At 36.6% G+C, this 25,756-nt stretch overlaps 3 protein-coding genes across 5 annotated transcripts in view; 2 read left to right on the plus strand and 1 right to left on the minus strand.

Moving 5' to 3' along the window:
- Positions 1-14,279, plus strand: part of LOC137399306 (serine-rich adhesin for platelets-like) — a 28,214-nt gene extending 13,935 nt beyond the window's left edge. For all 3 annotated transcript variants that reach the window (XM_068085359.1, XM_068085360.1, XM_068085361.1), the window contains 11 exons: positions 1,277-2,039; positions 3,251-3,473; positions 3,791-3,945; positions 4,237-4,342; positions 6,117-6,610; positions 7,763-7,881; positions 8,117-8,192; positions 10,768-10,930; positions 11,256-11,452; positions 12,979-13,174; positions 13,838-14,279. In XM_068085359.1, the coding sequence (XP_067941460.1) occupies positions 1,277-2,039; positions 3,251-3,473; positions 3,791-3,945; positions 4,237-4,342; positions 6,117-6,610; positions 7,763-7,881; positions 8,117-8,192; positions 10,768-10,930; positions 11,256-11,452; positions 12,979-13,174; positions 13,838-13,959 (2,614 nt within the window). In that variant the 3' untranslated portion in view covers positions 13,960-14,279. The remainder of the gene's footprint in view (positions 1-1,276; positions 2,040-3,250; positions 3,474-3,790; positions 3,946-4,236; positions 4,343-6,116; positions 6,611-7,762; positions 7,882-8,116; positions 8,193-10,767; positions 10,931-11,255; positions 11,453-12,978; positions 13,175-13,837) is intronic.
- Positions 14,280-15,023: 744 nt separating this feature from the next.
- LOC137400605 (transmembrane protein 42-like) lies at positions 15,024-15,485 on the minus strand. Its single transcript, XM_068086936.1, has one exon. It carries the CDS (start codon positions 15,483-15,485, stop codon positions 15,024-15,026), a length of 462 nt encoding a protein of 153 aa, XP_067943037.1.
- A 6,260-nt stretch (positions 15,486-21,745) lies between these two features.
- The window catches only part of LOC137400606 (tRNA (32-2'-O)-methyltransferase regulator THADA-like), a 56,716-nt gene continuing 52,705 nt past the window's right edge, over positions 21,746-25,756 (plus strand). Inside the window, exons 1-6 of the mRNA XM_068086937.1 lie at positions 21,746-21,877; positions 21,979-22,137; positions 22,417-22,604; positions 23,577-23,728; positions 23,831-23,964; positions 25,233-25,345. Coding sequence (XP_067943038.1) covers positions 21,746-21,877; positions 21,979-22,137; positions 22,417-22,604; positions 23,577-23,728; positions 23,831-23,964; positions 25,233-25,345 — 878 coding nt within the window. The remainder of the gene's footprint in view (positions 21,878-21,978; positions 22,138-22,416; positions 22,605-23,576; positions 23,729-23,830; positions 23,965-25,232; positions 25,346-25,756) is intronic.

The raw sequence follows: 25,756 nt of genomic DNA on the forward strand, positions 1-25,756 counted from the left end.
CATGATATTATTCTACAGACTTGTTTTGAAAAGATCAAAAATATCAATTTGTTGATATGCGGTTTTGTTCATTTCTCTTGAATAATTCAACAAAAGAAACTATTCCTATTGACCAGCTTTTGTGATTACCATGTTTTTGTCTGTGTGGGTCGGAGAAGAGCAATTTCATTCGAACAGTAGCATCCGCCGGGAAGGAATAATAGCTCTGCGGTTTAATGACGTGTGTAAACTTGAGATGAATGGATGCGCTCGCAGACTTTTTAACAGAGACTTTTCATGCAACACGGATTGGAGGCGGGCGGTCTCGGCGCAAGGTAACGCTGATCACAGCGGTGTTATTATCTGTAACTATCTGTAACATTGAGAATCAATGGTGCGAATAATCTGTGTGTTCATGCTAATCGATTGTATTAATTCACACAAATTCTGGCTCCTTTCTATAGACGAGGTCGATAAAGCGTGTTAATTATAGCATTCACATAACTGGGTACTTTTAGATCTTGCTATGACTTACAAAGAAAGCAAACATGTTCATTTGCTATAACAGTCGGTAGATTCCTGTAACGCACTTCTTTAAATAAACTGATTTGCAGATTGCATTTTTGCTCTTCCGACTTGAGAAAGAGGTTTAACTTTGTTGTTTAGGTAGTAGATCCTACTTCGCTGCCGGCTCCATTGTTTGAGCTGTCTGTATGTGCAAAATATAACTTATACAGAGCTGTACATATATACATACAAAGGACTATTATAGAAAGCACTGGCTTATAGATGCGTATAGTTATAAATAGAAGAAGCTAGTTATGTGTGTATTGCTATTTGTGTCAGTGTCTATGATATGCTTTTAGCTTCTGTGGGTGGCAAGTAAGTATATACATAAGGTGTGCTATATGGGTTCCAAGTCTAATATATATAAAGCTATGTCATGACATAAAGGTGACAAACCAAAAGTTAATTAGTTGTTCATCATATACCAAAAACAGGTAGACAAATAGGAGCAAGGTCTCAAGAGAATAAAACATTTTCGTGTTTGGTATATGAATATAGAATTTTAGCGAGTATATTGTGGCCAGAAATGAGTTTGGTGTTTGAATAAGGAGTGTGCTCAACATACTTGAGGCTGTAATATTCTTTTTAAAGTTATATGAATCAAGAAAGAAGTTGTTTACTCATTGCTGATCAGGGGCAAACAATCCTTCATAATGTAAGCTGAACACGATGCAAACACTATTGCAAAGTAAGGAAAATGATTGTCAAGTTAGTCTGTTCGCTACTTCAGGTCTGTGAGTGAACCAGCATCTTTTGTGACACTTCCTCCGGATAAAAGAGCTAGTCTTGTAAAATCACCAAACAAAAAAGAAGTGAAAGGAAAGCAATTGTTGCGGGTAGGAATGGACTACATTAGACACAACGGATCGAACTCAGGCCCAAAGATTCCTTCCAAAGACAACATGCTGATGAACAACCTTGACATTAATCAGGCAAAATCGACCACCAGTCATTCTGATAAACTAACAATTTTGAATCAAGGTCCAAATCTTGGATCACAATCTCATATCAGACCTCCAGTGAAGGCATCCATTGGACCAGACTCGGTGTTCTTGGAGAACGGCCAGTCAAATGGCGCCTCTTCAAACCCACTTCCTCCGGTTTTTACATCTACGTGCAAGCAGCTCTCCGTCCAACCAAGCCTTTCTACTCATACTCCTGTGCTTGACCACACTCTGACAACCAATGAAAGTCTTTCTTCTAGTTTTGAAAGTGAAGCCCTCGACATACTAGCTAGCCTCAAGTCAGCCAATGCTTTTAAAGCTCAACATAGACATGGAAAGTTTCCAACAGAAGTAGATCCAGTTACTGGGTCTCCTAGAGGACCTCCCTTGCGCATGGCTAGCGAGGAAAAACTTAAACTTATGGAAGGCCTGAATTACACCAATAGATGCCAACAAAATGGAGGAAACAGCAACAAGAGCAGTTGCCTGAGCTCACCAACCAACAGCACTCCTTCAGTTTTGCATCATCGATCTCCAGCCCACTGCCAGGTGAATTTATACTTATAGCACCCCTTTGGCTTTTTTATCAATCTTTCTGATAGGTATGCTAAATAACAAAACAATTTCACTTGTGTGCCATTGATCTCTAGATCACTGACAGGTAAATGGTACTAATATTGTGTTATTCTAGACAGCAATGTTGTAGATCCATGTAAGTGAGATGTCATACATTTTTAGTAACTTGATGTGGTAGAATATTACTCTTGGAAAGAGCAACACTTCCTAGTTTAAGTTATTGAGTTGTCTTATGAAATGTCATCTTTGCAACTGACTAAATTCAGACGTGAAAAGCTAATTTTACTTCTTAAATCTGAAACCCTGAGGTTTGTTGAATACTAAACTGTTGGTTTTATGATATACTAGCCAAATGGCGGACTTTGCACGAGTATTAAAACAGCTTATATACGGTGGTTAGTAATGTAGTTGCCATTGGCTACTTTGAGTACGCTAGTATAAGCATTGCTAAACTTAATAATCTGAGTCGTGAGAGCAAGCTTTAGTGATGTTGCGCGTAACACAAAATCGCTATGCGGATTTTAACCCAGATATCGACCATTTGCCCAATTAATCCATTGCACTCCGTGTACCTTAATATGTTAGCTTGTCACCTTGCAAACAGGAGGTTCCGAGGTCTAATCCTCTGCGATACAGATTTTTTATTGCTAGATTTCAATCGCTCTAACTGGACATAGGGTTTTGTAAAAAATCAAAAAGACAAACACTGAGATTTATATATATAGATTAGTAAATTTAAGATATTCCATCATAAAGATTTCAGCTCATGAAACACCTATGCTGCTGCTTACTGACTGCATATGAGTTTGCTATCTGCCTGCCAAGCAATTGCAAATATTACTCTACATATATATTACTCTGCAGCTTTATTCAGTGTTAGTACCCTTGCAGTCTGGCATGTTGTAAGAGATTGTGAGGTGTCCCAATAAAGCACAGAGAATAAGCATAAGGAAAAAATCTTGATCGTCGTGTAAAATGAACGGTTGTTGCAGGTGAAAGTGCGCCTGCAGCAATGCAGAAAGTCAAAGGTTTGAATCTTATACGATGCCGCAATTTTTCCCGACCTTCAGCCAGACTAGAATGATAAAGATAGTAAGCGTTGAGAAATTTCTATTATTCTGTTAGTCTAGTTACCATCTTTACTAACTGTGTAGCCTCTAACATCAGATGTTTAATTCTGTCAGACTCCGCTGAGCAGAAGATCTCGCCACAGTTACTATGACAACGTACTGCAATCACCTTTCGGAGGGTTAAGAATCTCAATAGCATCTGGAAGCAGTTCTGGAACTGTGTTTTCCAAACCATGGGGTGACCTGCCACGATTTGATGATTATGCAAACCATAACGATGAGTTTAGGCATCGAGTTGGCTCCCAAGTCAGCTCTCAAGGTCGTTCAGGAGAGTCTGGTGAGAAGACAATTCATTACTTCAAGTGACTGCCTAAAATCTAGTTTTGTTTCACCAAATATTGTCACAAGAAAGCTAACAGAGTATAATGAATCAACTTCTTAAACCAACCTTTAAAATAATACGAAAAATTTGCTTTATTACAGAGATATATCATTGTAAAACATCACAAATTTTCCTAAAGGTTTAAAAACATCAGTGCTTAGTTGCATTTAGACAAAAAAAACTTGTTAGGTTTTTATGATTTTTAAATGCAAATGCTAAAAACAGTTGCAGGTGCTTGGGTGTGTTTGGTTACTTTCATCCTTTCTATTTAGTTAACGGAATGCTTTCTCCAACTCGAAGCTCTTCTCAAAAACAGTCAAATGGAGCTGTATGCAGACATGAAAGGTCAAGGTCAACAAGCTGCTCTCATAGCGGGTCCGATGAGCAGAACAGCTACTGTAACTTGTCTTCCATTCCCAGATTTCCGGTAAGAACTGATTATATCATACGAAGAAAGGATAACTCTTACCAAAGCTTCAGCAACTCTCATTAAATTTTGTTACTAAGCTGTCAAAAGATAATAAATCTTAATTAATGAAACTCGACATATGAAGAATGTCTTGTTGGTATTTAAACTCTCTAGGAGTTGCTAAAAGGATTTTTGTTTTTATTCAAGTCAGGACAGGAATTGATTGTTAGGTTGCTGAATAATTCTTTTTGACTTTCTAAGAATATTATGGGATATCTTTGTGTTGTGAATTTCAAGTTCTAACTTTAGATATCAGGTCTGCCAGATGTAACCTTGGATACGGATACAAGCAGACAAAAAAGTTCATGGGAAGTGGCCCTTGACAGAGCTCTAAGTCGAGTGCGCATTTTTACTAGTAAGTCCTATTCCACAGCTACATTCTTCATTGTTACACGTATATTTTCACATCTCTGTAGTTCTTTGTTTAATTACGCAAAGTTGTTTCTTTATAAGCAAGAACTTGTTCAGCCTGTTGTCCAAGCCAACCGATTATAAAAGACCTACTTGATTGATTGGTGGTCGGTAGGCATGAAGCCAAAGCTAAAATATTTTATAAATTTGGTATAGAAAATCAATGTCATACCAAATCCTAATACCCTAGGACACTTATGTATTCGCAGCATCTAACTTTTGCGTTTTCGCGGTGTCATCCTCTCGCGAAAGTTTCATGTGCGAAACTAAACCATCATAACAAATGAGCGAAAAAGCGAAACTAAATAGCTTTGTTCATTGATACTGTAGAATGGAATTTTATAACGACATTTATTTTAACGTTTTTAACGACCACTATAGCATCGTCAAAATATAAACCAACAAAATAATTTGACTGTCAAAATTTATTACGTTATTATTTTGCAATTAATTATGATTATTTTCCCATTAAGAATGATTTATAATGATAGGAATTTGATGTCAATGCACACGCGTTAGTAGCGTTTGCTGGGGACAGCAATCAATGCAGTGAGCACCGTGTGTTGAAAGAAAATAAGACACATGCACTGACACTCGCAGTACTACACAAGCAGCATGGCTCTGGAAAGGTTTGGATTCACCCCTGACACCTCTTCAATAACTTGTAATTTTTTGAGATTTGTTTTGTTTTAAGTGATGTGACTGATGAGACGTTTTAAATTAAAATAGGCAAAACATGACCGCAGTTAAAACGCTCAAAAAAAGACATCTTTTTCTTTTGAGCGTTTTAACAAAGATCAATTTTGCGGATTTTATTTTAAGTTCATTCGGAGGCTTTTACACTTTCGATGGGACATGGCCAAGCGGGTGTTTGATAAAACTTAATCTTCTGCAAACCTTTATAAAAGTCGTTAACAAAAATATTTTGCCTCTGATGATGATAATAATGCTGCCTAAGAACTACTAGACGTTGATGTTTGTCTCTATGGCTTGGAATGAAGTGATATTCTACAGCGATAAAAACCGCGTCCATGGCCGTTGGGCAAATAACTTTTCGAATAAATGATGTTGAGGTCGAGTTATCTGAAGGAATTTATCATTGCGTTGGAACTGACAAAACAAATCCGTTTGAGTTGACCTTGTGTTTGAGATGAAATGTTACATTTTATCTGAGGGCGAGTTATCCGAGTTGGACTGTACTTACCGTAAAAAGTTCCCAAAAAGTTGGGGCGGCTGAGCCGGCCAGCTGCCCCAGTGAAAACGGGACTGTTGATAGTCCAAGAAACAAATGGCAGCAAGCGATCAAATTGCATTATCGACTTGCCCACACCATTCTACCTGCGGTTCACAATTACAAACTAGTCGCAAATTGAAATTTTTTTTATCGGTGAACAGAACCTGAGGAATCTAATTATGATTGTTCCACTGCATTTATTTTCACATCACTATATTTTCGCACTCATCAGAGCTGCGAAATTAAGTTGCTTCGAAATTTTACTCTGTGAGCTACTCACGAAACTAAATACTAGCGAAATATAAGTGTCCTAGGGTATGCTTGTTCACCCAATTTTATCCAAAGAGTTTTTTACTCAAAATACTAATGTCTAAATTTGTTTGTCTCTCTAAAATAACTTGTTTTTTTAATCTTGGTCATCAGTTATGCGTAAAAAAAATTTTAATAACTATTTTCTATCATTATTAAAATTTACCCATTTCAGAGTTGCTCCAGTCGGCAGACAATCACTCATGCGAAATAACTCGATATACCCAGACTCTTCTTAGCGACAGTAACTCATTCCCCGGTACTCTGATTGGCCGCTTTCACACGTGTACATGGGAGACCAACAGCCTTGACCGTAGCAATCACTTACGCCAAACCAATGGATTTCAATCTCAACAAAAAAGAAATGGCCGAAAGGAGACACCGCCCAAAACGGACTGGTATGGCCACAACATTCAGCGAAATGGAGGCTGCGATAACAGTGGTACTAGCAAAGGACTTTTTAATCCAGCAATGTATGCAAATGGAGGATGCCTTGCTAATGGAGTTAGCACGGGGGAGGGGCAAACGACTGACGCAGCTAATGCCGCTGTTATGAAAGAGCACATAGTCCTGAGCAATGTTCGACAATTTATAGATGGAATGAAGAGATTCCTTTTAAACAGGCCTGATACTCAAATGATGTTTGCAATACAGAGAGAACGAATTCGGGTAGGAACATTTTCCTTTGTACTCCATGTATATTCCAATTACAGCCACTTGATGACTACTGCTAGTATTTGTAGAATTGGGTTACTACTAAGCTAGAGATTGAGTTATTTGTACCTGGTCGTGTTAGCGCTGCGCAACTGTTAGCGCTGCGCAACTGTTAGCGCTGCGCAACTGTTAGCGCTGCGCAACTGTTAGCGCTGCGCAACTGTTAGCGCTGCGCAACTGTTAGCGCTGCGCAACTGTTAGCGCTGCGCAACTGTTAGCGCTGCGCAACTGTTAGCGCTGCGCAACTGTTAGCGCTGCGCAACTGTTAGCGCTGCGCAACTGTTAGCGCTGCGCAACTGTTAGCGCTGTGCAACATTGTAGTAGGTTGAATTGGCTTTAAGGTTGATTTGCTAGATGTTTACGATTGACTGCTTGGTGTTCAAAGTTTGCTGTTTACTTTAAAATGCAAGATTCGATTCTAGGTGAAGCTTGAAAATAATATTGCTTTATTGTATAATATTCTAGATGAGTTTTATTATAACATTGCTTCATTATATTTGTAGAGCACTTTCCAGGTGCGTTTGTGTATCGCAATTTAATTCAGTTTATAAGTTGCTAAAATATTGCTTCCTTTCAAATTTATTTTAGTTGCATAGAATCCATGTTAGACAGTTCTCTGTTTGCATTAAAACTATTGAAAGACACACATATTTATAAGCTAATGTCCACTTTACATTTATGTTATATTCGACCGAATAAAGCTTGTTTAAGGGAAAAACTATAAAAAGCTGAAACTGACTCTTGTTTGAAATTTGAAAATGATTTTATTATAGTAACTGAAATTTTAGTATTATATTACCACAATAGAATGCTTTGCTTCCTTTTGACTTGATTTCTGTGTGAAGTTTGCTTCTATTCTATCTGTAATGTAGCTAACATAACTTCCAGCTTTCAACATAAGTTGCATGGCTGAGTGTTTGGTGAGTGCTGGCAAAAAGCATGCTGGCTAGCAGTGCCGTGTTTGAAATTGGCTATGGCTATTGGTTATTTGTCTGCTAGCACACTGTATTTGCGTATTTCTATTGCCCTCATTTTTTAAAAGTGGTTACAATTTCCATAAATTAATGTTTTTGATTGGTGTATAAACATAGCATTTTGGATTTTTAGTTGGATGCAAACCAACTCATCAACTTGGATGCAATAATGGAAGCTGTGCTTGAGAAGGTTATTCTCCAGCCTCTATCAGATCACCTGCTCAGTGTAATCACTACACATCCTGATTACAGGTAAGTTATCTCTGTCAGATCACCTGTTCAGTGTAATCCAGACACACTCTGACTACAGATAAACCCTCAATACATAGTTTTGCAATGCGCTTGGAGAGCATGAAGTTAGTCACCACTAACTGTTTATTTCATATTTTTCAAAGCAATGTACACTTTGTGTACACCTTGGGTTTTTATTCTTAAAGGATTGGTCTGAAGTGGTTCAAAATAACAAGCATTCATTGCTATATTTTAGCATACGAGAGATTACGCAGATAGAAAATGGAATGAAGACAATACTGCAACACAAGATGGAGATCTTTGCGCACCTAGTAAGTACAAAAATATTTCTGCTATTAATCGAGTAACCATTGTCATTTGTTAAAGAAGAGCTTTATATGGACAATACAGGTATTTTATTTTTGAATTGCCAAACTTAATTAAAACTTCATCTATTCCTATTAGGTCAATGTTACACTTATGTTGAAGCTTTGTATCACACAGTCAGAGTTCTAAACACAAAGCTGATTCATTCCAAGATTCGCTTTGTATATCAAAACCATCATATGTTGAAGCAACTATTTCTATAAGAGTCCTGAGTAATTCATTTAATTCGTTTTACACCTCTAAAGTCTACAATCACTTCTTAAAGCACATACATTACATAATTTTTTATTGTATATTTCAATACATCAGAGTCTTGGCTTTCGAATGAGCTATTGTTTGCCATGGTGAGACAGACATTGGTTGGTGTTTATAGGATTTCCCCAGAGCTCTACCGCGAAAAAGTTTACTGGCATAGTCTCGAAAATTGTGACGTCACAATTCTCATATTCGTTGTTGTGTGCTCTTACCGCTTATTTATCAACTACGAAAGTGACGATAATGACGCTAGTGGCAGGCGAAGGGAGGACAACTCTAGAGAACGAATGAAGATGACAAAGAAATCAGTGTCATTAGTTCTCCATGTACATATTATTTCTATGATAAGTACCTCAGACTCCAAGAACCATACTATATTTTCCCGATGATATTATGCACTAGCTCTTTATTTTTAATGCGATGTTAAGGGTGACAACTGAGACTAATTAATTTCAAGCATTGCGTGATCTCACGAAAGTGTGATTGACATTTAGTCCTAGGGCCGCAACCGCAGGTCATAATTTAATCAATGTGATTTCATTACCTTTATCAACGACAGTACATTTATTGAAGCATAATTAATTAACCCAGAACATGTGTTTGTATTCGTCGGGCGTTAGCACGATCGCGGGCATTGTTGATTATCTAGAATCTTAGTTTATTATTAGCGCTCTCCGGGTTTAACAGCACCGATTGTCACAGAAAAACGCAGCCTCAATGACAGCGAAAGGGATCGACGACCTAAGGCTAAATGAGAATTAGGACGTCACATTTTGAGTACCTGAACCAAGTGTTTTTTTTTGCAGGACGTCCTTTTGACACCCCGTTTTTCATAGTTCTATTATTCTTTGTGTATTGAATATAGGCTCATTCGAAAGCCAAGACTCTGATGTATTGAAATATATAATAAAAAAATTATGTAATTTATGTGCTTTAACAAATACTGCAGGCAACTACATACAGCTATAGAATAGTTACCGGGAATCCTCGTTTATAAGCTGCACCTAAAAACGTGAACCAAAATCTTTGTTTATAAGTTTGAAGTGTAGCCTATACATAGTAGCAGCTTATACAAGGATTTACAGTACAGTAAATGAAACTATGCAAAACTATGCAAACTATGCCAACTCTCACGCATTGGGCGTGAGACTCCCGCAGTCACCCCAAAGAAAAAATGAGAATGCGTGAGAAATGCGTGAGATTTTTGCCCCAATTTCCACAATTTTATACATACTATCATTGATACATCAATTGCCCCAAAACCAAATCTCACGCATTGCCCCACTCTTGGGTTGGCAGGTCTGTGCAAAACATCCACATTAATAAACGGAACAACAAATAAAAAGTCTCTATAGTTGCTTTACCTAAGAGATACGCGAACGAAAGTGTTGGCTAGGAGATGAAAGAAGAGGTTCAGAGGTGAAAGAGTTATAAAGAGACGCGGAGTACCTGACTCTAACCTGAGACTAGTCACAGTCTAAACTAACCTACCTTAAGTATTTTCTAGTTATACTAGTATCCAGGTAGTCTCGAGTGCTGTAAGACATCAGGTGTGTCAATAAAGCACAAAGAATAAGTAGGTGCACAATAATTCTAAACGACTGAAATGTGAATGATTGAAGCGGGTGATAATGTGCCGGGTGGCTGTGCCAAATGTTGTGGGTGTGAATCTAGTACTAAGCAATCTTTTTCCCAACTTCCAATCATGGCTTTGGAGAAACGGACGGACATGGCTATTGTTATAAGAAAGATTTGTTTGTTATCTTTTTTAATTGTCACTAATTTTGCCAATTTCACTTTAGTAACTGCGGTGCCTCGAGGAACTTGAAATGTCTTATGATGGAAATCATTCTGGGTGTAGACTCTACACTGTAGAGTCAAGTAGATGTCAAAATTTGTACATTATAACCATCTTTACTATAATAAGACCAGTGTCAGTCCGCCTGTCTAAAGGCACGCCAAGAGATAAGAAAAATATTACTTCACACGAGATTTAATTTGATACTCCGAGTTAACAAACTGGGGGCTAGCCACTATACCACTCGGCTGCCTTGCCACTTCATGAATCAATTATGAATATGCTACGGGACTGCCAAGGGTACTATAAAATACTTGCCACAATTGCTACACTTGCTCCCTCAATAAAAGCATTTCTGATGAATTGATATACATACATGTGCATACATCTGACTTCAGTTTGTCTTCAGCATCGTCAGGCAAGTTGCTCATGCGCTGAGTTTTTGAATGGCTTGTTTGTTTTTGCAGCAAAGCTCCCTTTCGCAGATAGATAGCTATGATCAAACATTGCGGTTAGTCTTCCAGAATCTCAAGTCAGAGTTTTCTCCTATAACAAAGCTGCAGTACCTGCTACAGATGGCAGTGCTGTTTCTACTCATTCACAATAGATCTATGTCAAACAGAGAGCAAGGTAAGACAACTCACTCAATATGTGCTGACTTTTGAGTTGTGATTACTGGCTGTACAAATTGGTGGTAATCTTACTGCTGGTAGACAGACTCAAATACAGCTTTATATTATCTTTCAATTATAATCTTGATTGATTGAGAGAATAAAACCATGACAAGAATAATATCATTTTCCTATTCTTAAAGCAATAACATTAACTTACTATTTAAGAATTTGCTACAATCAGTTTGTACAGAACATGTATTGAAGTCAATTCATTTAGTAGTCAATTCATTTAGTATTGCGTATGTCGCTTGAAAGTGGTGCAAAAGGTGCTTTTATTTTAGATCTTCAAATGCTGTTTATCTATGCGATGGCTCGCTATGGAGACGCAACCCTTATGGTGCACTTAGCCTACATCAGACATTTGATTCCGGTTTGCATGAAGGGAGGGGCAACTTCCTATGTACTCAGTCTATTTGAGACTACCGTTCAGGTCTATAGTCGAATTGTGAAAGTTCCTGGAGCTGTACCTCGTAGAATGGTAAGGATTGAAAACAATAATTTTCATGACTATGTACAGTACGACCTTGACATACAAAGTAAATCTGTTCCATTCTTCGCTATGTACATCGAAACTAATAATCTTAGAAAATACCTTACAATTTGTTTGAACCGTGTCGATGCCTGAAAGACAATAAATGCTGTACTTTATTACAGCTCTAATGCAAATTACATATAGAGTCAGAATGCATTATAAACAGATATAAAAAACAAGATGCACAAACTCAAATTATATATAAACTTAAACTAGTAATGTAATAACCAGTACAAAGGTTTTATTGCTATTCTACCTTGTAGCCCAATAAACAGAATTGTAAACTCAGCATTGCGTAAGTTCAGTTTTGTAGAGTTAGTGACAGGAATATGTTGCCGTAACTCACTCAAATTACACCAGATGTGGTATCAATTAACTTATATTTGAATATTCTGTTAGCTTAAATCTCAGTTATGATTTTTTACTTTTTTACAAGGCTTTTTTCTTTTTCTTTCGAAACTATAATGCTTTGAATAATTTCAGATTTTAGACATTTTTAGATATTTTACTTTAGACTGCTTCTTTTACTATTTTACTATTGCCTCTTACATAAAAACAAATATTTGCTCAAATTTTACTTCGTGAAAATATTTTTTATTTAGAAATGATTGTTTGTTGAAGGCTGGCTGTGCACTTAAAGAGTAAATTATCACGTTAATGAATAATTCCATATTTGCATGTGTGAATTTTATACCAACAACTTTAGGGCAAAGTTATTAATCAGCTAGTATAGCTATATATATGTAAGTATATATATATAGATAAGTATATATATATATATATATAATTATATATGTTATATATATAAGTATATATTATATATAAGTATATACATGTATATATAATTATATATATATTACATATATACAGGTATATACTGCTCTACATTGAGAGTGAGTCGCAAACTTTATTATTATAACACGCTGATATAACACACTGTTCAGTGAATCGGATCCAAAAAGTCCTTCAATGTGTCCCACTTATAAGCTTCTGATTGCTTTATTAGAGTAGCATTGTTGAGTTGTATCTATTATCAAAGAAATGTGTAAAATTTGAACATTTTTACTGAGTCTCTTTTTATTTCTACAAAATATTTATATTTAATATCTACAAAATCATTTCATTAATATTTACTTTAGGCAAAAACCTTTGCACATTATTCCACACCAGATAGGTAGTTATAGCTAAAGGTTTAAATTTGTGAAACATGCTTCTGATTTGGAGGTGCACTCATTTTCGGTAGGAAAGACAAGTCTAAAGCTGTTTATTTCATCTGTTTGAGTCTATGCAAAAAAGTCTATTATTTTCCAACTGATTCACTTTTAAATTGTCACATTTGAGTTATTTGTTGTCTTTATTAGTAGCACAATTTTGTTTATACAGAGAAGGGCGAGCTCATTATCTCTCCAATACTTGAGAGTCGGATGAGTAGAAACTATATGATGTATCCTTTCATATTCTGTTTATTCTAGATGGTTCTCCAAGACATATTAGACAAATTGAATTGCCACTTAATGATAGCCGATGAATCAACCAATCGTGTCATTCGTAAGAAGATTTCCTTGAGTAGATGGACTACTACATCGGAGCTGATAGAAATCATACAAGTTTATCTGGCCAACCATGAACTCAGTGATTTTAGATTATACCTTGCTACTGATGAAAAAGGTATGCAATACTGAAATACATTAGAAAACTACATAACCCATCAGTACTGAAGGTACCATTTTTATTTTTGTGTATAGAAATTGTTTAAATTTAAGGACGCCTTGGCATGGTATTAAGAGTCACTGGTTCCTATATTAAACAATAGTTCAATTTCTTTTGACATGGCCACAAGCATCTACTGACACATGACAAGCACCTGCTGCTTTCTTTCAGTTTTTGAACCTTTTGTTACTCCAACCTTTAATTCACTATCCTGACTCTGATTCAGTTTTTTGACATGACAACAAGCCCCTGCTGTACCGGACAAACACCTGGTGCTTTCTTTCAGTTTTTGTCACGTGTTACTATAACCTATAATTTACTATCCTGACTCCCCTGCAATACTATTATATTACCAAATTTTAAGACAACTTCATTCAACTTGGCAATTTTAGGTTTCATATCTTCTCATTTTTGTTTTTAGCAAATAACAAAAAACATAATTTTTGTTAAATGATGACTTTACCAATGCCAATAACAAGTTGTACGTACATACCTGGTTCTAGCTATCCCAAGCACTAGCGGTGGTTGCCTATTTTTGCAATTTGATCTTATCACTAAATGTATACCTTAAGCGGCCAGTAAGTATGGGGAAAATAAGATGGCATGTGTTTTACTGTGTAGATGTTCTGCTGAAAGCGAATGAAAATGTGAGTGAGCAGCTGATGGCGGAGACCAGGAGTGATCGGGCTTGCGCTCTTGTCTATCGAAGACCTAACACACAGATGCTTCTACCACCGCCCTAAGTCATCCTATAGTTTATATTATGTTGTCATTTACAATATGAAATTTAGTTGCAAGAACTTTCGATGCCTGGCTTTATTTCATCACTCAGCAATTTTTCTACGCATAATTCTAAAGTGAACTAACAGTATTAAATTTTGATATTAAATTATTTGTAGAGAAAATACTTCTATAGCTTGAAAAGCATGTTGAGATAATTCCCATTGGTAATTATTGTTATGTTTGCACCCAAATGTGTTATGGTTTTGTTTACTGCATTTCTATTGTACAACAATTGTATCCATTGATGTATTGGTCAAATATATAAAATTGAACTTTTGTACATCTATTAATATCTGTACTTTATTAGCAACAACAAAAACGGCTTCAGGTATATATAAAATGTACTAAACAGATATTTCAAGTGTGATACTGTGCAAACAACAAAGAATAGCATAATTATATTATGATTGAGTTGAATATACAATTTAGCTACCGTCAATAAATTGTGTTTCAAATTGGATGAGATAATTATTCATGCAATGAAAGTCTAAAATAATCAAAAAAGCACTAGAATACTGTATTTTACGAACTCAAAGAGACAAGGTATATAAAAGCAACATGATGCCGTTATTATCAGATTAGCACTAAAGGAACTCATTATTTCTATTGTTGCAATAATTAATGTTGAGTCTTTTCGTGCTAATCTGATAATAACGGCATAATTTGTTGACCCAACATGTCAATATTGCAAAACAAAAATATTTATACAATAGTTATGAAGAATTACTTTTATTTGAATAAAAAATGTCAGACATTTTGGCATTTTTGGTAACACAAAAAACAGCATCCTAAATGGCGAGAATATTCAAATATAGAAAACATATCTGCATTCGTCACTAGAATACGTATATAAAAATTATTGTCAGTAGTCATATAATGTGCTCAGTATAACATACTAATTGTACAACTTTAATAAGTTTGATAATTGCTATTAGTTTCAGTGAACGGTTTTGTACCTTGAAGAATCTTGTGGCACCCGATTTAGGATCTCCATCAAAAAGGTGTCATCTAAAGATAGGTCGAGTCAAGACACTTTAAGTTTTTCTTTGCTGGCACGTGTATGGGAACCAGTGCTAATGTGAATACAAAGAAGACCAGCCACAATAAAACCTGTCCCAACCAACCACTGTAATGAAAGTCTCTCACCGAATAAGGCGGCTCCTGCGAGTGCTGTAAATAGGAAGTTGGCAGCGGAATTGACGGCTAGCGCCGCTGCAGTGGTAGAACTAGCATTCATTGCTTTACTAAAGAAAATCCACATGAGAGAGTTGGAGGCGACGATGAGTAGAATGCACATGAAACGAATAATTGGAGAGAATCTATAACACGGGGCCATCCAATCTGACTCGTAGTACTCGCCCATCTCTAAACATATCCTTAGCACATCATTATCACCTAAGGCGAGCTTTCCAAATACTGAAGCCAAACAAGCAAATAGTCCTGCCTCTATTCCATAGATTATGAATATTTGCGACTGGGGATGCATTCTATGTGCTCGTGTCTAAAATAAGAACAACTCAGATTGTAATGCAGCAAGCAAATATTGCAAACATTTCTGTACCTCTGAAGTGGTCCTTACATTTATAAAAATGAGATGTCCCACTACCGACGCAGTTTATATTGACAATAAATATATATTTGACAATATATCAATTGCTAATCAATCACCTTACCGAGCACTGGAAAATATATCCAAAAATACAATCAAACATGGATAACTCGCCCTCGGATAGCTCGAACACATGGTTAACTCGAATGGTTTCTTTGGTCTGTTCACACGTAATGATAAATTGCTTTAGATGACTCGACCTCAACTCTGTTAACTCGAACAGTTTTTTGCCCAACGGAGACCGAAACGGTTGTTATCGCTTTAGAAAATCACTTTATTCCAAGCCATAGAGGTAAACATCAACTTTTCGTAATTCATAGGCGTCGTTATTACCACCATCGGCAAAATATTTTGTCAACGACTTTTCTAAAGGTTTGGTGAAATTTGATTTTTACTAAACATCCGCTTAGGGATGGTCGTTTGGAAGCAAGGAAAAGTGAGGTAACCTTCGCATAAACTTCAAGAAAAATCGGCAAAACTGATCTTGGTTAAAACGCTCAAAAGAAAAAGATGTCTTTTCTTCTGAGCATTTCAACAATGATCAAGTTTTGCCAATTTTAATCTAAAAAACGTCCTGGCAATAACATCACCTCAAACAACAAACCAATCTCAAGAGATAGAAAAATCTCTATACCTTTTGATAAAAAGGTTTTAAATTTTACATTAGAAGCATTTAATTTGAAACAAGCCATTTATGTTTTTGATTTATATTATAGTTTGTATATGTACATGTATCTACTAGTAAATAAACAAATACATGGACTTGTGACAGTGCTCTGATAACTTGAATGCTCTGATAACTCGAACACTTTCACTCGGTCCCATGAAATTCGAGTTATCCATGTTTGACTGTACCCAAGAAATGAATAATAGAACTTTGTTGTATCTTTGACCAAATTGCTTCAGGGAACTTTGTTATAGCAATCCATCGCTACTTCGAGGTTCAGCTTTTGTAGCTTCAGTACTTTTTGGGGTAAAAAATATTACTTAAAAATGAAAAAATAAATAAATAAACAACTAAAACACATAAAACATGTAAATCTCTCACATACCGTGGCCCAGTAAGATCCCTCCGTGGGCATTATTGTAATAGCAGTTGTTCAAGTTCCCTGACTACCTGTTACATTTTGGAAAAAATGTAAAAGTGCAGTGCTTATGGCAGCCTTCATCATGTCTCTTAATGCTCTCGACACCCAAAATCATATAATAAACCGTAAAGGAACTGACCAAGTTCTTCGACTTACTCCCCAAGAATCAAACTACTCAAGTATAAGGTAAACGAGTATGTATTGTATGTATGCAATAGACATATAAGTAGCTGCACTGTGTGAAACATCCAGGTGCTCCGACCTTGATAGCTTCCGAGGTGTTTTTTATAGCTCCTGGCCTTGGCTTGACTTCACCTCTCAGCGGTAGGGCTGACTCAGTACCCTTAGTACTTTAGTACTGAGTACTTTAGTACTGAGGGCAACAAAAATCTATTATTTTACTGAGGGCTACCGAGTCAGCCCTCAATACTTTGGTACTGAGGGCCGACTCGGTATCCGACTCGGAAGATGCCGTCCTCCAGGTATGCAGGCTCCAGCTTCCCTAATGTCTCATAGTAATTCCGTATAGCTCTGACTGGAAGCTCCTTCACTGCCACCTTGTCTGGAGTGGTGGTAGCAGACTTCCTCCGTGTTGCCTCTTCGTTGCGTCTTAGGCTATTCCAGGCTGGAGTCAAACCTAGCATGGTGTCTTTGATCAGTGGGTCAAAGCGCCTCTCGCCAGAGTTGATTCGGTTTGGGACCTGGGTGCAACCAGTAGATGATGCTACCGTTGTGGCCTTCTGCTGTTTCTCGGTTCTGTAGTATTCGGCTGGAGCAGCTTTTTTGGCCATGCCCTTAGCCCCCCCCCCCCATCAAAGAGGTTTCCTTATTGCGGCCTGCTCTTTTTTCCTCCAGTTGCCGAATCTGCTTCGCCAGTTGCTGTACAAGTAGCGCCTGCTGGTCTGGTCCTGCATTACTGCAGTCCTTTCTTCTTGCACTTTTCCACGAATCAGATGGCTGTTGATTGACATTCCCCAAGTTTGACCTGGAGAATATCTGTGACAGCTTGGACAACGCCGATCAATGTAGGTGTGGGCACAACCAATAAATGGCATTGTAGACTGGAGTAATTTAGGGCGCTGAAGAACAGTTCTTTGGCCATGACCGCTTAGTAGGGTGCTGGCACATCCTCCTATGCCACCTTGAGTAGCCTTTCCAGTTGGCACGAGTGCTCCTGGTGGGTAGCCGCTGTGGCTCACATCAGGGTACTCAATTCAGACTGAGCCAGCCTGAGGAAAAGGCCAAACCGAGCTCTTAGCGCATCAAAGATGGCTTCCCCTAGGTTGGCTTGTCCACAGTTCTCTGCCTCCTCTCACAGAGCCTCTTGAAGATGAAGTAAGATGGGCACCTCAATTCATTTATTGGCGTCGGCCACTCCTTGTAAATGACTGATGCCATTTCCAATATGGAAACGGCATCAGTCGGAGTACTGAGGTGATTTGAACTGGTGAGCCAGGGCACCATCATCATCCTTGCCAGCACTTCAGACAGATGGTCTGTACCTCTATCTGAGCATGCTTGGTGGCCATCCTGATGCCAACCTTTAGGGAATACCTCTCAGACTCTTGGAGGCGAGTTGCTCTTGGGCAGCTATGACTCGCCATGATCAGGAGGCGGTCTCACCTCGAGACACTAGTTTTCTCTGGAGCTCTTCCCTTACTATTGCTAGGATAGCCTCGGTTAGAACATCCAGAGGTCTGCTGATTCATGATCCCACTGCTGCCACCAGCGTGAAGGAGGCAATCAAGTTACTCTACTTGCTCTCCAAAAACCAAATCATGTGAGTACAAGGCAATTGAGTAAATATTCTGCTGCAAATATATAAGGGTACAGTTAAATATGCAATAAACATACGGTAAGTAACTGCACTGTTTGAGGCTTCTAGTTGCTCTGATCTTGGTCAGTTCTGCGGTATCTTATATAGCTCTTAGCTTTGGCTTGATTTTGCCCCTCGGTGGCAGAGACGACTCGGTAGCTGACCCTCGAACAACCGAAAGTGTTATAGAGGACTGTGTTTTTTATCGAGTTGGGACTCAGCCCAGTCCTGGCGTCGGTCATCTTGGCATCAGCTGTCTTCTCTAGCTTGGCCCTGGCGATCGGCCACCACAGAACATAAGAGAAATAAAGAATGTCCTTATAATTAATGAAAAGGTGGCTTTATTAGATATGTGTTTATTAGTTTCTAATTCGCGGATTTTCACTTTTTGTAGAGGTGCCAGTTCCAATTAACCGTGAAAAATGAGGGATTACTGTAATTGTAAATTCATATACTGCACGCAATTGTACAATTTTGAATACAAAATTGTGTAATTTTGGACTATATAGATGTTGATTGAGAGCTAAACTTTTATGGTTATAGAGCCTGAATATGCAAATATTAGCACACTATCTAAATTAATAAACCATGACGCAAAAAAGGGTTGTTATCAACAACAGGAAAAATTATCGGTACAAAACCAAGTACCTTGTCATTCCAAAAGTGAGTGAATTAACACCATGTATATTTTACTAACTCAATGCCAACTACTGCATCACGTTTTTGATTTAAAAAATTTGTGTTTCAACCAACACCTTGCTAATAACATATAACATCGATATTGATCAAAATATTGCAAAGCGGAAACACTGCATACGTCGGATTTGCTGAGCTTCCTTTGGACAGTTTCTAGTTAATTGTTGTTAAGAAGTTTTTATTCTGGCTAACAAAACCATTTTGATATTGTTTCCATTCCCAACCACATATCTCTGTGAGCTGAGCTTCTCAAGCTTGACTGCAATCAAAACTAAAAACATAGACTCAAAGGGATTGAGCAAGAGCTTTGTATGTGTCTTTTTACCACTAATGCAAGAATATCCATGTTGATCAAAACAAGGCCCGGTTTCACATTAAGTGAGTGTATAAAAGCATAAAAAAACATCAACAACATGTATTGGCTGTATTAGAGTGTCATTCTGTGTCATTTTGTTGGTGGTGTGCCCTGGATTTTGTAGATATAGAAAATTCAATTCACAATTCAAAAAAGTCTTTCTAAAAAATCTTTCTACTACATTATAATTGAATTATATGTTATTAAATTCCAAACTCACTTATGACATAACAGTAACTGCAACAATGCTACACCTGTAATTATAATATAATTCCACGTGGACATCAATCAAATCTCTAGATGTAAGTAGAACTCACTTGTAACTTTTAAACACTTTCATGCACTCTTTCCTAGTCAAGTAATTTTTCAGAAATGTACACTTTTCACTGAGTCAACATTTCATCAACATCTTTCAAAGATCAATTAACTTACCCTGCTGTTATTTCCTATTGATACCTTTAATTTTGGTGCCAACCTTTCTAGTAGATACTAAATAACTTCCAGCTTTTTCTGTAACCATTTAGATACACAGCTTCCTATGTAATCGTAAACAAGAAGTAGTCATTAAAGGTCAAACATCTCTAAAACTCCCAGTTACATCTGGCATTCCACATTTCACAAGGCTCTGTTTTTGGCAAAACTTTATTTCTAGCTTACATCAATGATTTACCTACTCATGTTACCTGTGGTATCAGTCAACTTGCAGATGATACTCTCATCTACTAACTGATAAATAATCACACTGACAAACACGTCTTTCAAGAAAACATTAACGCCTTAGAGTTCTGGGCTTCAACCAGGCAAAGTAACAAAGTACATTTGATCATATCAATGATATACAGCCCCCATATCATGTATGGGGGGCTGTATATCATTGATCATATCAAGTTGGCGCTTTGTTTTCGATATTTTATTGTCAATGTGGATTGTAAATTTTAAGTCGGATTGGAGCTTAAAACCATGGTATTTGGTTTTCTGCACAACCTTTAGTGTGGTATGCGATAGTGTGTAATTCGCTTGGGATGATATACGCTTTGGATTGACGATGAGGACAGAACATTTGTCCATATTGTAGACTGCATTTGAAGCATAGTGCAAAATACAGCTACACAATTAATTTCAAATACAAGAAAAAAAAGTATAACCAACACTTGTGAAGCACTAAATCTAGAAACTCTAGCATCAAGGCGTTACAACATTAGACACAATCTTCTACATAGACTTCTAGCAAAGGAAGAAAATCATTCACCTCCTTTTTGATTATACGATGAATTGATGAACAGTAAAACTGAAGGCGCTGCAAACACCAGAACTACAACTAAAGGTGACCCACCTAAGGTATATGCAAAGACTTCAATATGTTATGTTTTTTTACCAAGAACTGTATGTGAATTAAAACTCAAGCTTCATATAGCAAACTAGTTGCAGTATAACAGGACCATTACAAACAGTGCTGGCTAAAAACTTAAAACACCGAGGCGTATTCTTTGCTGCAGGCTCTAGTACGTACTAAAGAAAAATAGTAAGGGTATTTAATAATGAACACTATGGTCGTGCTGCGGCAGAAATACACCAGTATTCTTACCTAAACAACGCGCTACCGAATTGAACTTAATTAACTTTTACGTTAAGCTTCTTTATTTTTTATTACAATCATATTTTTAAAACAGAAAATTGAGCTTAAATTATACTGCACTTGATTTTCCTAAAATCAAGATGATACATTCGTATAATCACCAGCAACGGCTAAACTCAGTTCAATTATAACTACGTTCAATAGCAGTTTGCCACAGCTATTGGTACGTTTAATCATAGCAGATTATCCACGGCGCATTATGTCTTAAGAACATAGGCAAAGAATCGCGATTCAATTTTTATTTAATGCATATTTATATATCTAATATTTCATTCGTATAAATTTATAAATAATTGCCAATGATAGAGTTTCTTTATAATTTATATTTCATGCAAACGAATACGATTGATTCGCCAGTTTTGCTAACGCATGGATACTTCAAAAGCGTTAGGTCAACCGTTACCGCAATTGTATGGGTTTTTAAACGTTTCACTGCGATGACCTTGTGCATTATAAGTTTATTCTACATTAGATTACATTAATTAAACAACAGAATTTTGAACTTAGAACAGTATAGTTGGACTACAATAACTTACAAGCTAAGCCATGGATCTACTGAACTCTCAGTCGCTCGTACCTACTTTGGTTTGTTGTTTGGAAGATACATATGAGTCAACACAACAGCGGGCTCTTTCTTTGTTAACCACTATTTCTAAAGAAATTTACTGTACAATCATGGTAAGTAATCTAAATTACCCGATAACCATTTTTTCATTAGTGTCTTTTGTTTTAAATATTGAATCCATGTATTGGTTAGTGTTTATTTGTGTATATTTTAGACAGATTCACAGCTCAGCAATTTGCTCAAGAAGGCTTTGAAGTATCTATACAGCAGTCGAACTCAAGATTCCATGTCTGCTGCTTACATGCTCCTTTCATCTTTCGTGGATTCTCGTCGCAGCTTAACTGTGCTGAGTCAACTTGATACTAGTGATATGGTATGACATGCCTCGTCTGCTAAGAATTCTGTGTCTAGTAGCAATATCCTAGTAGTACTAGTAGGCTTACTATGACTATTACTACTACTACTACTGCTGTGTAGCACCACTAGTAGTATCTTATACAATTGTTTAAATCAGCCATTAAAAGATTGATATGCTTTTGATACACTCCAATCTTATTTATGTTTGTTGAATGCAGTTTTCTGGCATCAAGTAGCACCCATTTTATAAAATTAATTCTGAAGAAATTACATAAAGCTTTTAAATTTTTTGTAGAAGGTATCATTTGAAAACCTTGCTATCTCAAAATCGACAAACAGTGCAGAAGAACTGTCTTTGTTACTCATCCACACTGTGTTACAAGTAATCAGACATCAAGTTGATGAGGCAAAAAACGATCTTGTTTTAGCCAGTCAAGAGTACCCTCTTTATCCAGCGCTTATGAGTCTACGTTACCTACTCAGGTATGAAACTGAGATATCTCAACTGCTGTCTGTATCGTAATATCTAACAATATGTTTCTATCTGATTTTATTGATCTGATACAAATCATTTGGGTTTATTAAATCAAATGCATATGAATCCTAGCTCCTGATTTTTTCTGATCTATTTTATTATACTAATATTTTATTAATTTTATAATAGTAGATATTTTATAATCTACTATTGTTAAGCCCAGCGATGCCCAATACTTCTTTAATTTTTATTCTTTTAAATCTAATAATCTATTTTTCTAAGTTTTCTAATAAGAATCTAATTTTTATGTGTTAATCGTTTGCCAACTTTCTCCAAAGAAGTTTGACGACAATTCTTGCCTGTAGTTGACTCTCTCTTATTTTCCAACTGAGAGTGTTTACATAAAACCATAAGAACAGCATCGTACTTCCTTTTGCAAACATAAAAATAATAATAATTAAAAAATAATTAGTGATTCTACAATAACGTCAAGTTTTTTTTCATTTAGTAAACTCAACGAATATTTGTTATCATCTGCATCTAGATTATGCTATAATAGCCAGGCCCAGTGTTGCCCAGGATTTCTTTCACATTCAATTAGATAGCTCACAGCCCGAGTGTTGATTTTTAATGCAAATTGCTAAACTGCTTTCATGCCAACAATTCATGAACATGTTCATTCAGGGCATTTGTCCTTAATGCATGCACAGGCGCATTCCTGAGTTTCTAATCAGATTGATATTTATGAGGCTAGTTGCCATGAAGTGGACAGAGTTTGAAAGCGCAATATCATTGGTGACCTGATGGAAGGCACGCAGCATATGTATGTGTGGGAAGTTTGGACGAAATTGGGCAAAGAATCTGAAAACATATGGCGTTCATGCAGACTAACAGACTTCCACAATGACAAAATGGAATTTATTAATATATATATCGGTACTTTACATGTATTGAAAAATATTCCTGGGCTATGTTAACAGAAAAGCAGTTGTGACAGATGTGAACAGGTGGAGTAAAATTATACAGGAAGTGTTTGCTGTCATACACAATGATATACATCTACTAGTTGCACCTGTTGTCTGTCATTCATCACCGGAAGGTTACCTGCCACCTGATGACACCGAGGACAAAGGTAGGTGCTTCAAGTAGATAATCTTATCTGGTACAACACCCATCAGCCATTGTAAAGGGAATGTCAAAAACAATATTATTTACCATGATGAGTGTATTTTAGCCCCTAGAAGGCCATCTCTCCCACAATACTTGGTTGTCTGCTGTTGGCGGACAGTTAAGGAGATTTCCTTAGTCTATGGTGCAATTATGGAAAATGTCGTACCTACACACCATAATATCGTCACAAAGAACCAGGTTAGCGACATTGCTTGAACGGCTTGTTTTGACTTAATGTGCAGTTGCATTTATATGCTAATGATTTTTTAATGTAGCATTATAGTTATCGCTTGATGAGTTTAAATAAATTATAAATTAGAAGCAACATCTTTTGTAAAGGAATTAATTCTTTTGATCTATTTCAAGTTAGTAGTCATGTGAAACTGTAACAATAGTGATGCCCATCAGCAGGCTCTTTTCCTAGTCACTAATTTTGTAAAGTGATACGTACTATTACTGCAAGAGGTGTACAGTCCAAAAAATTCATGACAATAAAAGAACGGGTTTGAAAATATTTGCCATATACATGTAATGTACCGTAACCAGTAAAATACTTCACATGCAATTCCTATTCTTGCTTTCCTGCTACAGTCAAAACTCTACAATAAACTTAATTTGTGCTGGCACTTGCTTTTCATGCTAAAACCGTTGGATCAAAAATAAACTGTAATTAGCTTAGTTCTACAGATTCAAAGCTGACGATCGCTACAACTAATTACAGATAACAATAATATAATTGTATTACATGGTGTAGAAAACTAATGAAGAAGTGATCATTAAATAAAGGCTTTTCACTGCTACTATACTTTAGAGACAGGTGAACAGAAGTGTAAGTTTGGCATCGTAGCAGACCAACGTCGTGCAGGTAACTTACAGACTAGAGACTAGAGACCTAAGACTAGAGAAAGCTTGAACTAGTTTAGATTACCCATATATATTTTTTATTATTTTCATCTTTTTCCATATTCTTTTTTTAATTTTTAACTTCTTCGCTCTCTCTCTAATAAACATGTTATGGACTGCGAGACTTTGAATGGAGTACATTGGAAATTATTTTGGATTTGGATTAACTTTTCGATTGAATTATACATATTTTGTTATCAAAAAATCATAGATTTAGGGAATCAAAGAGATTTTACTGTAGTGTTCCTTTTTGGTAATCTGATGCCATAAATGTTAATATACAACAGCTGAGAATGAATAAATGACGGAAATGGAAACCATAAAACTATGAACAACTTCTGTGGTTCGTTGAATAGAATAGAAACATACAATAGAAACTTATTGCATAACAGATCAAAATAAAAGGAACAAGCGACTTACAACACACGAGATACAAAGTAAGGCTAGCGGTTTTGTTGCTAATAATTACTTGGAGATGTTAGCAACTACATAATTGCTTGGAGATGTTAGCAACTATATTAAGGAACATATAATGAAAAAGGTTTGAACACGGACTGTTGCAGATTTGTGAATATATAAAGAGCTTCTATGAGTCCATCTTACAGCAAGCCAAACATAGAGGTGCATTTGAGATGGCTTACACCGGCTACTGTAGCTACTGGCACACTGTCTGGAGGTTGGCTCATCTATATTCTCTTTTTTATCATATCTTTACACCCTTTACATACTCTCTGAGCTTTTTGCACACTCCATACACTCATCTGTACACTTAGTGGATACACTCATCTGCACACTTAGTGGATACACTCATCTGTACACTTAGTAGATACACTCATCTGTACACTTAGTGGATACACTCATCTGTACACTTAGTGGATACACTCATCTGTACACTTAGTGGATACACTCATCTGTACACTTAGTGGATACACTCATCTGTACACTTTTTATTTATATTTATTTTCTTAAACCTTTAATGAATATTTTTACCCTGCGACTTACTGAAGCCACGAAAGCTGAACTGCAAAGTAGTCGCCGATTACTGTATTTACACTGCAGCTGTCATTGTGATTATTATAGCCTGAGA

Source organism: Watersipora subatra, chromosome 7 (assembly GCF_963576615.1).
Source record: "Watersipora subatra chromosome 7, tzWatSuba1.1, whole genome shotgun sequence".
Classification (NCBI taxonomy): Eukaryota; Metazoa; Bryozoa; class Gymnolaemata; order Cheilostomatida; family Watersiporidae; genus Watersipora; species Watersipora subatra.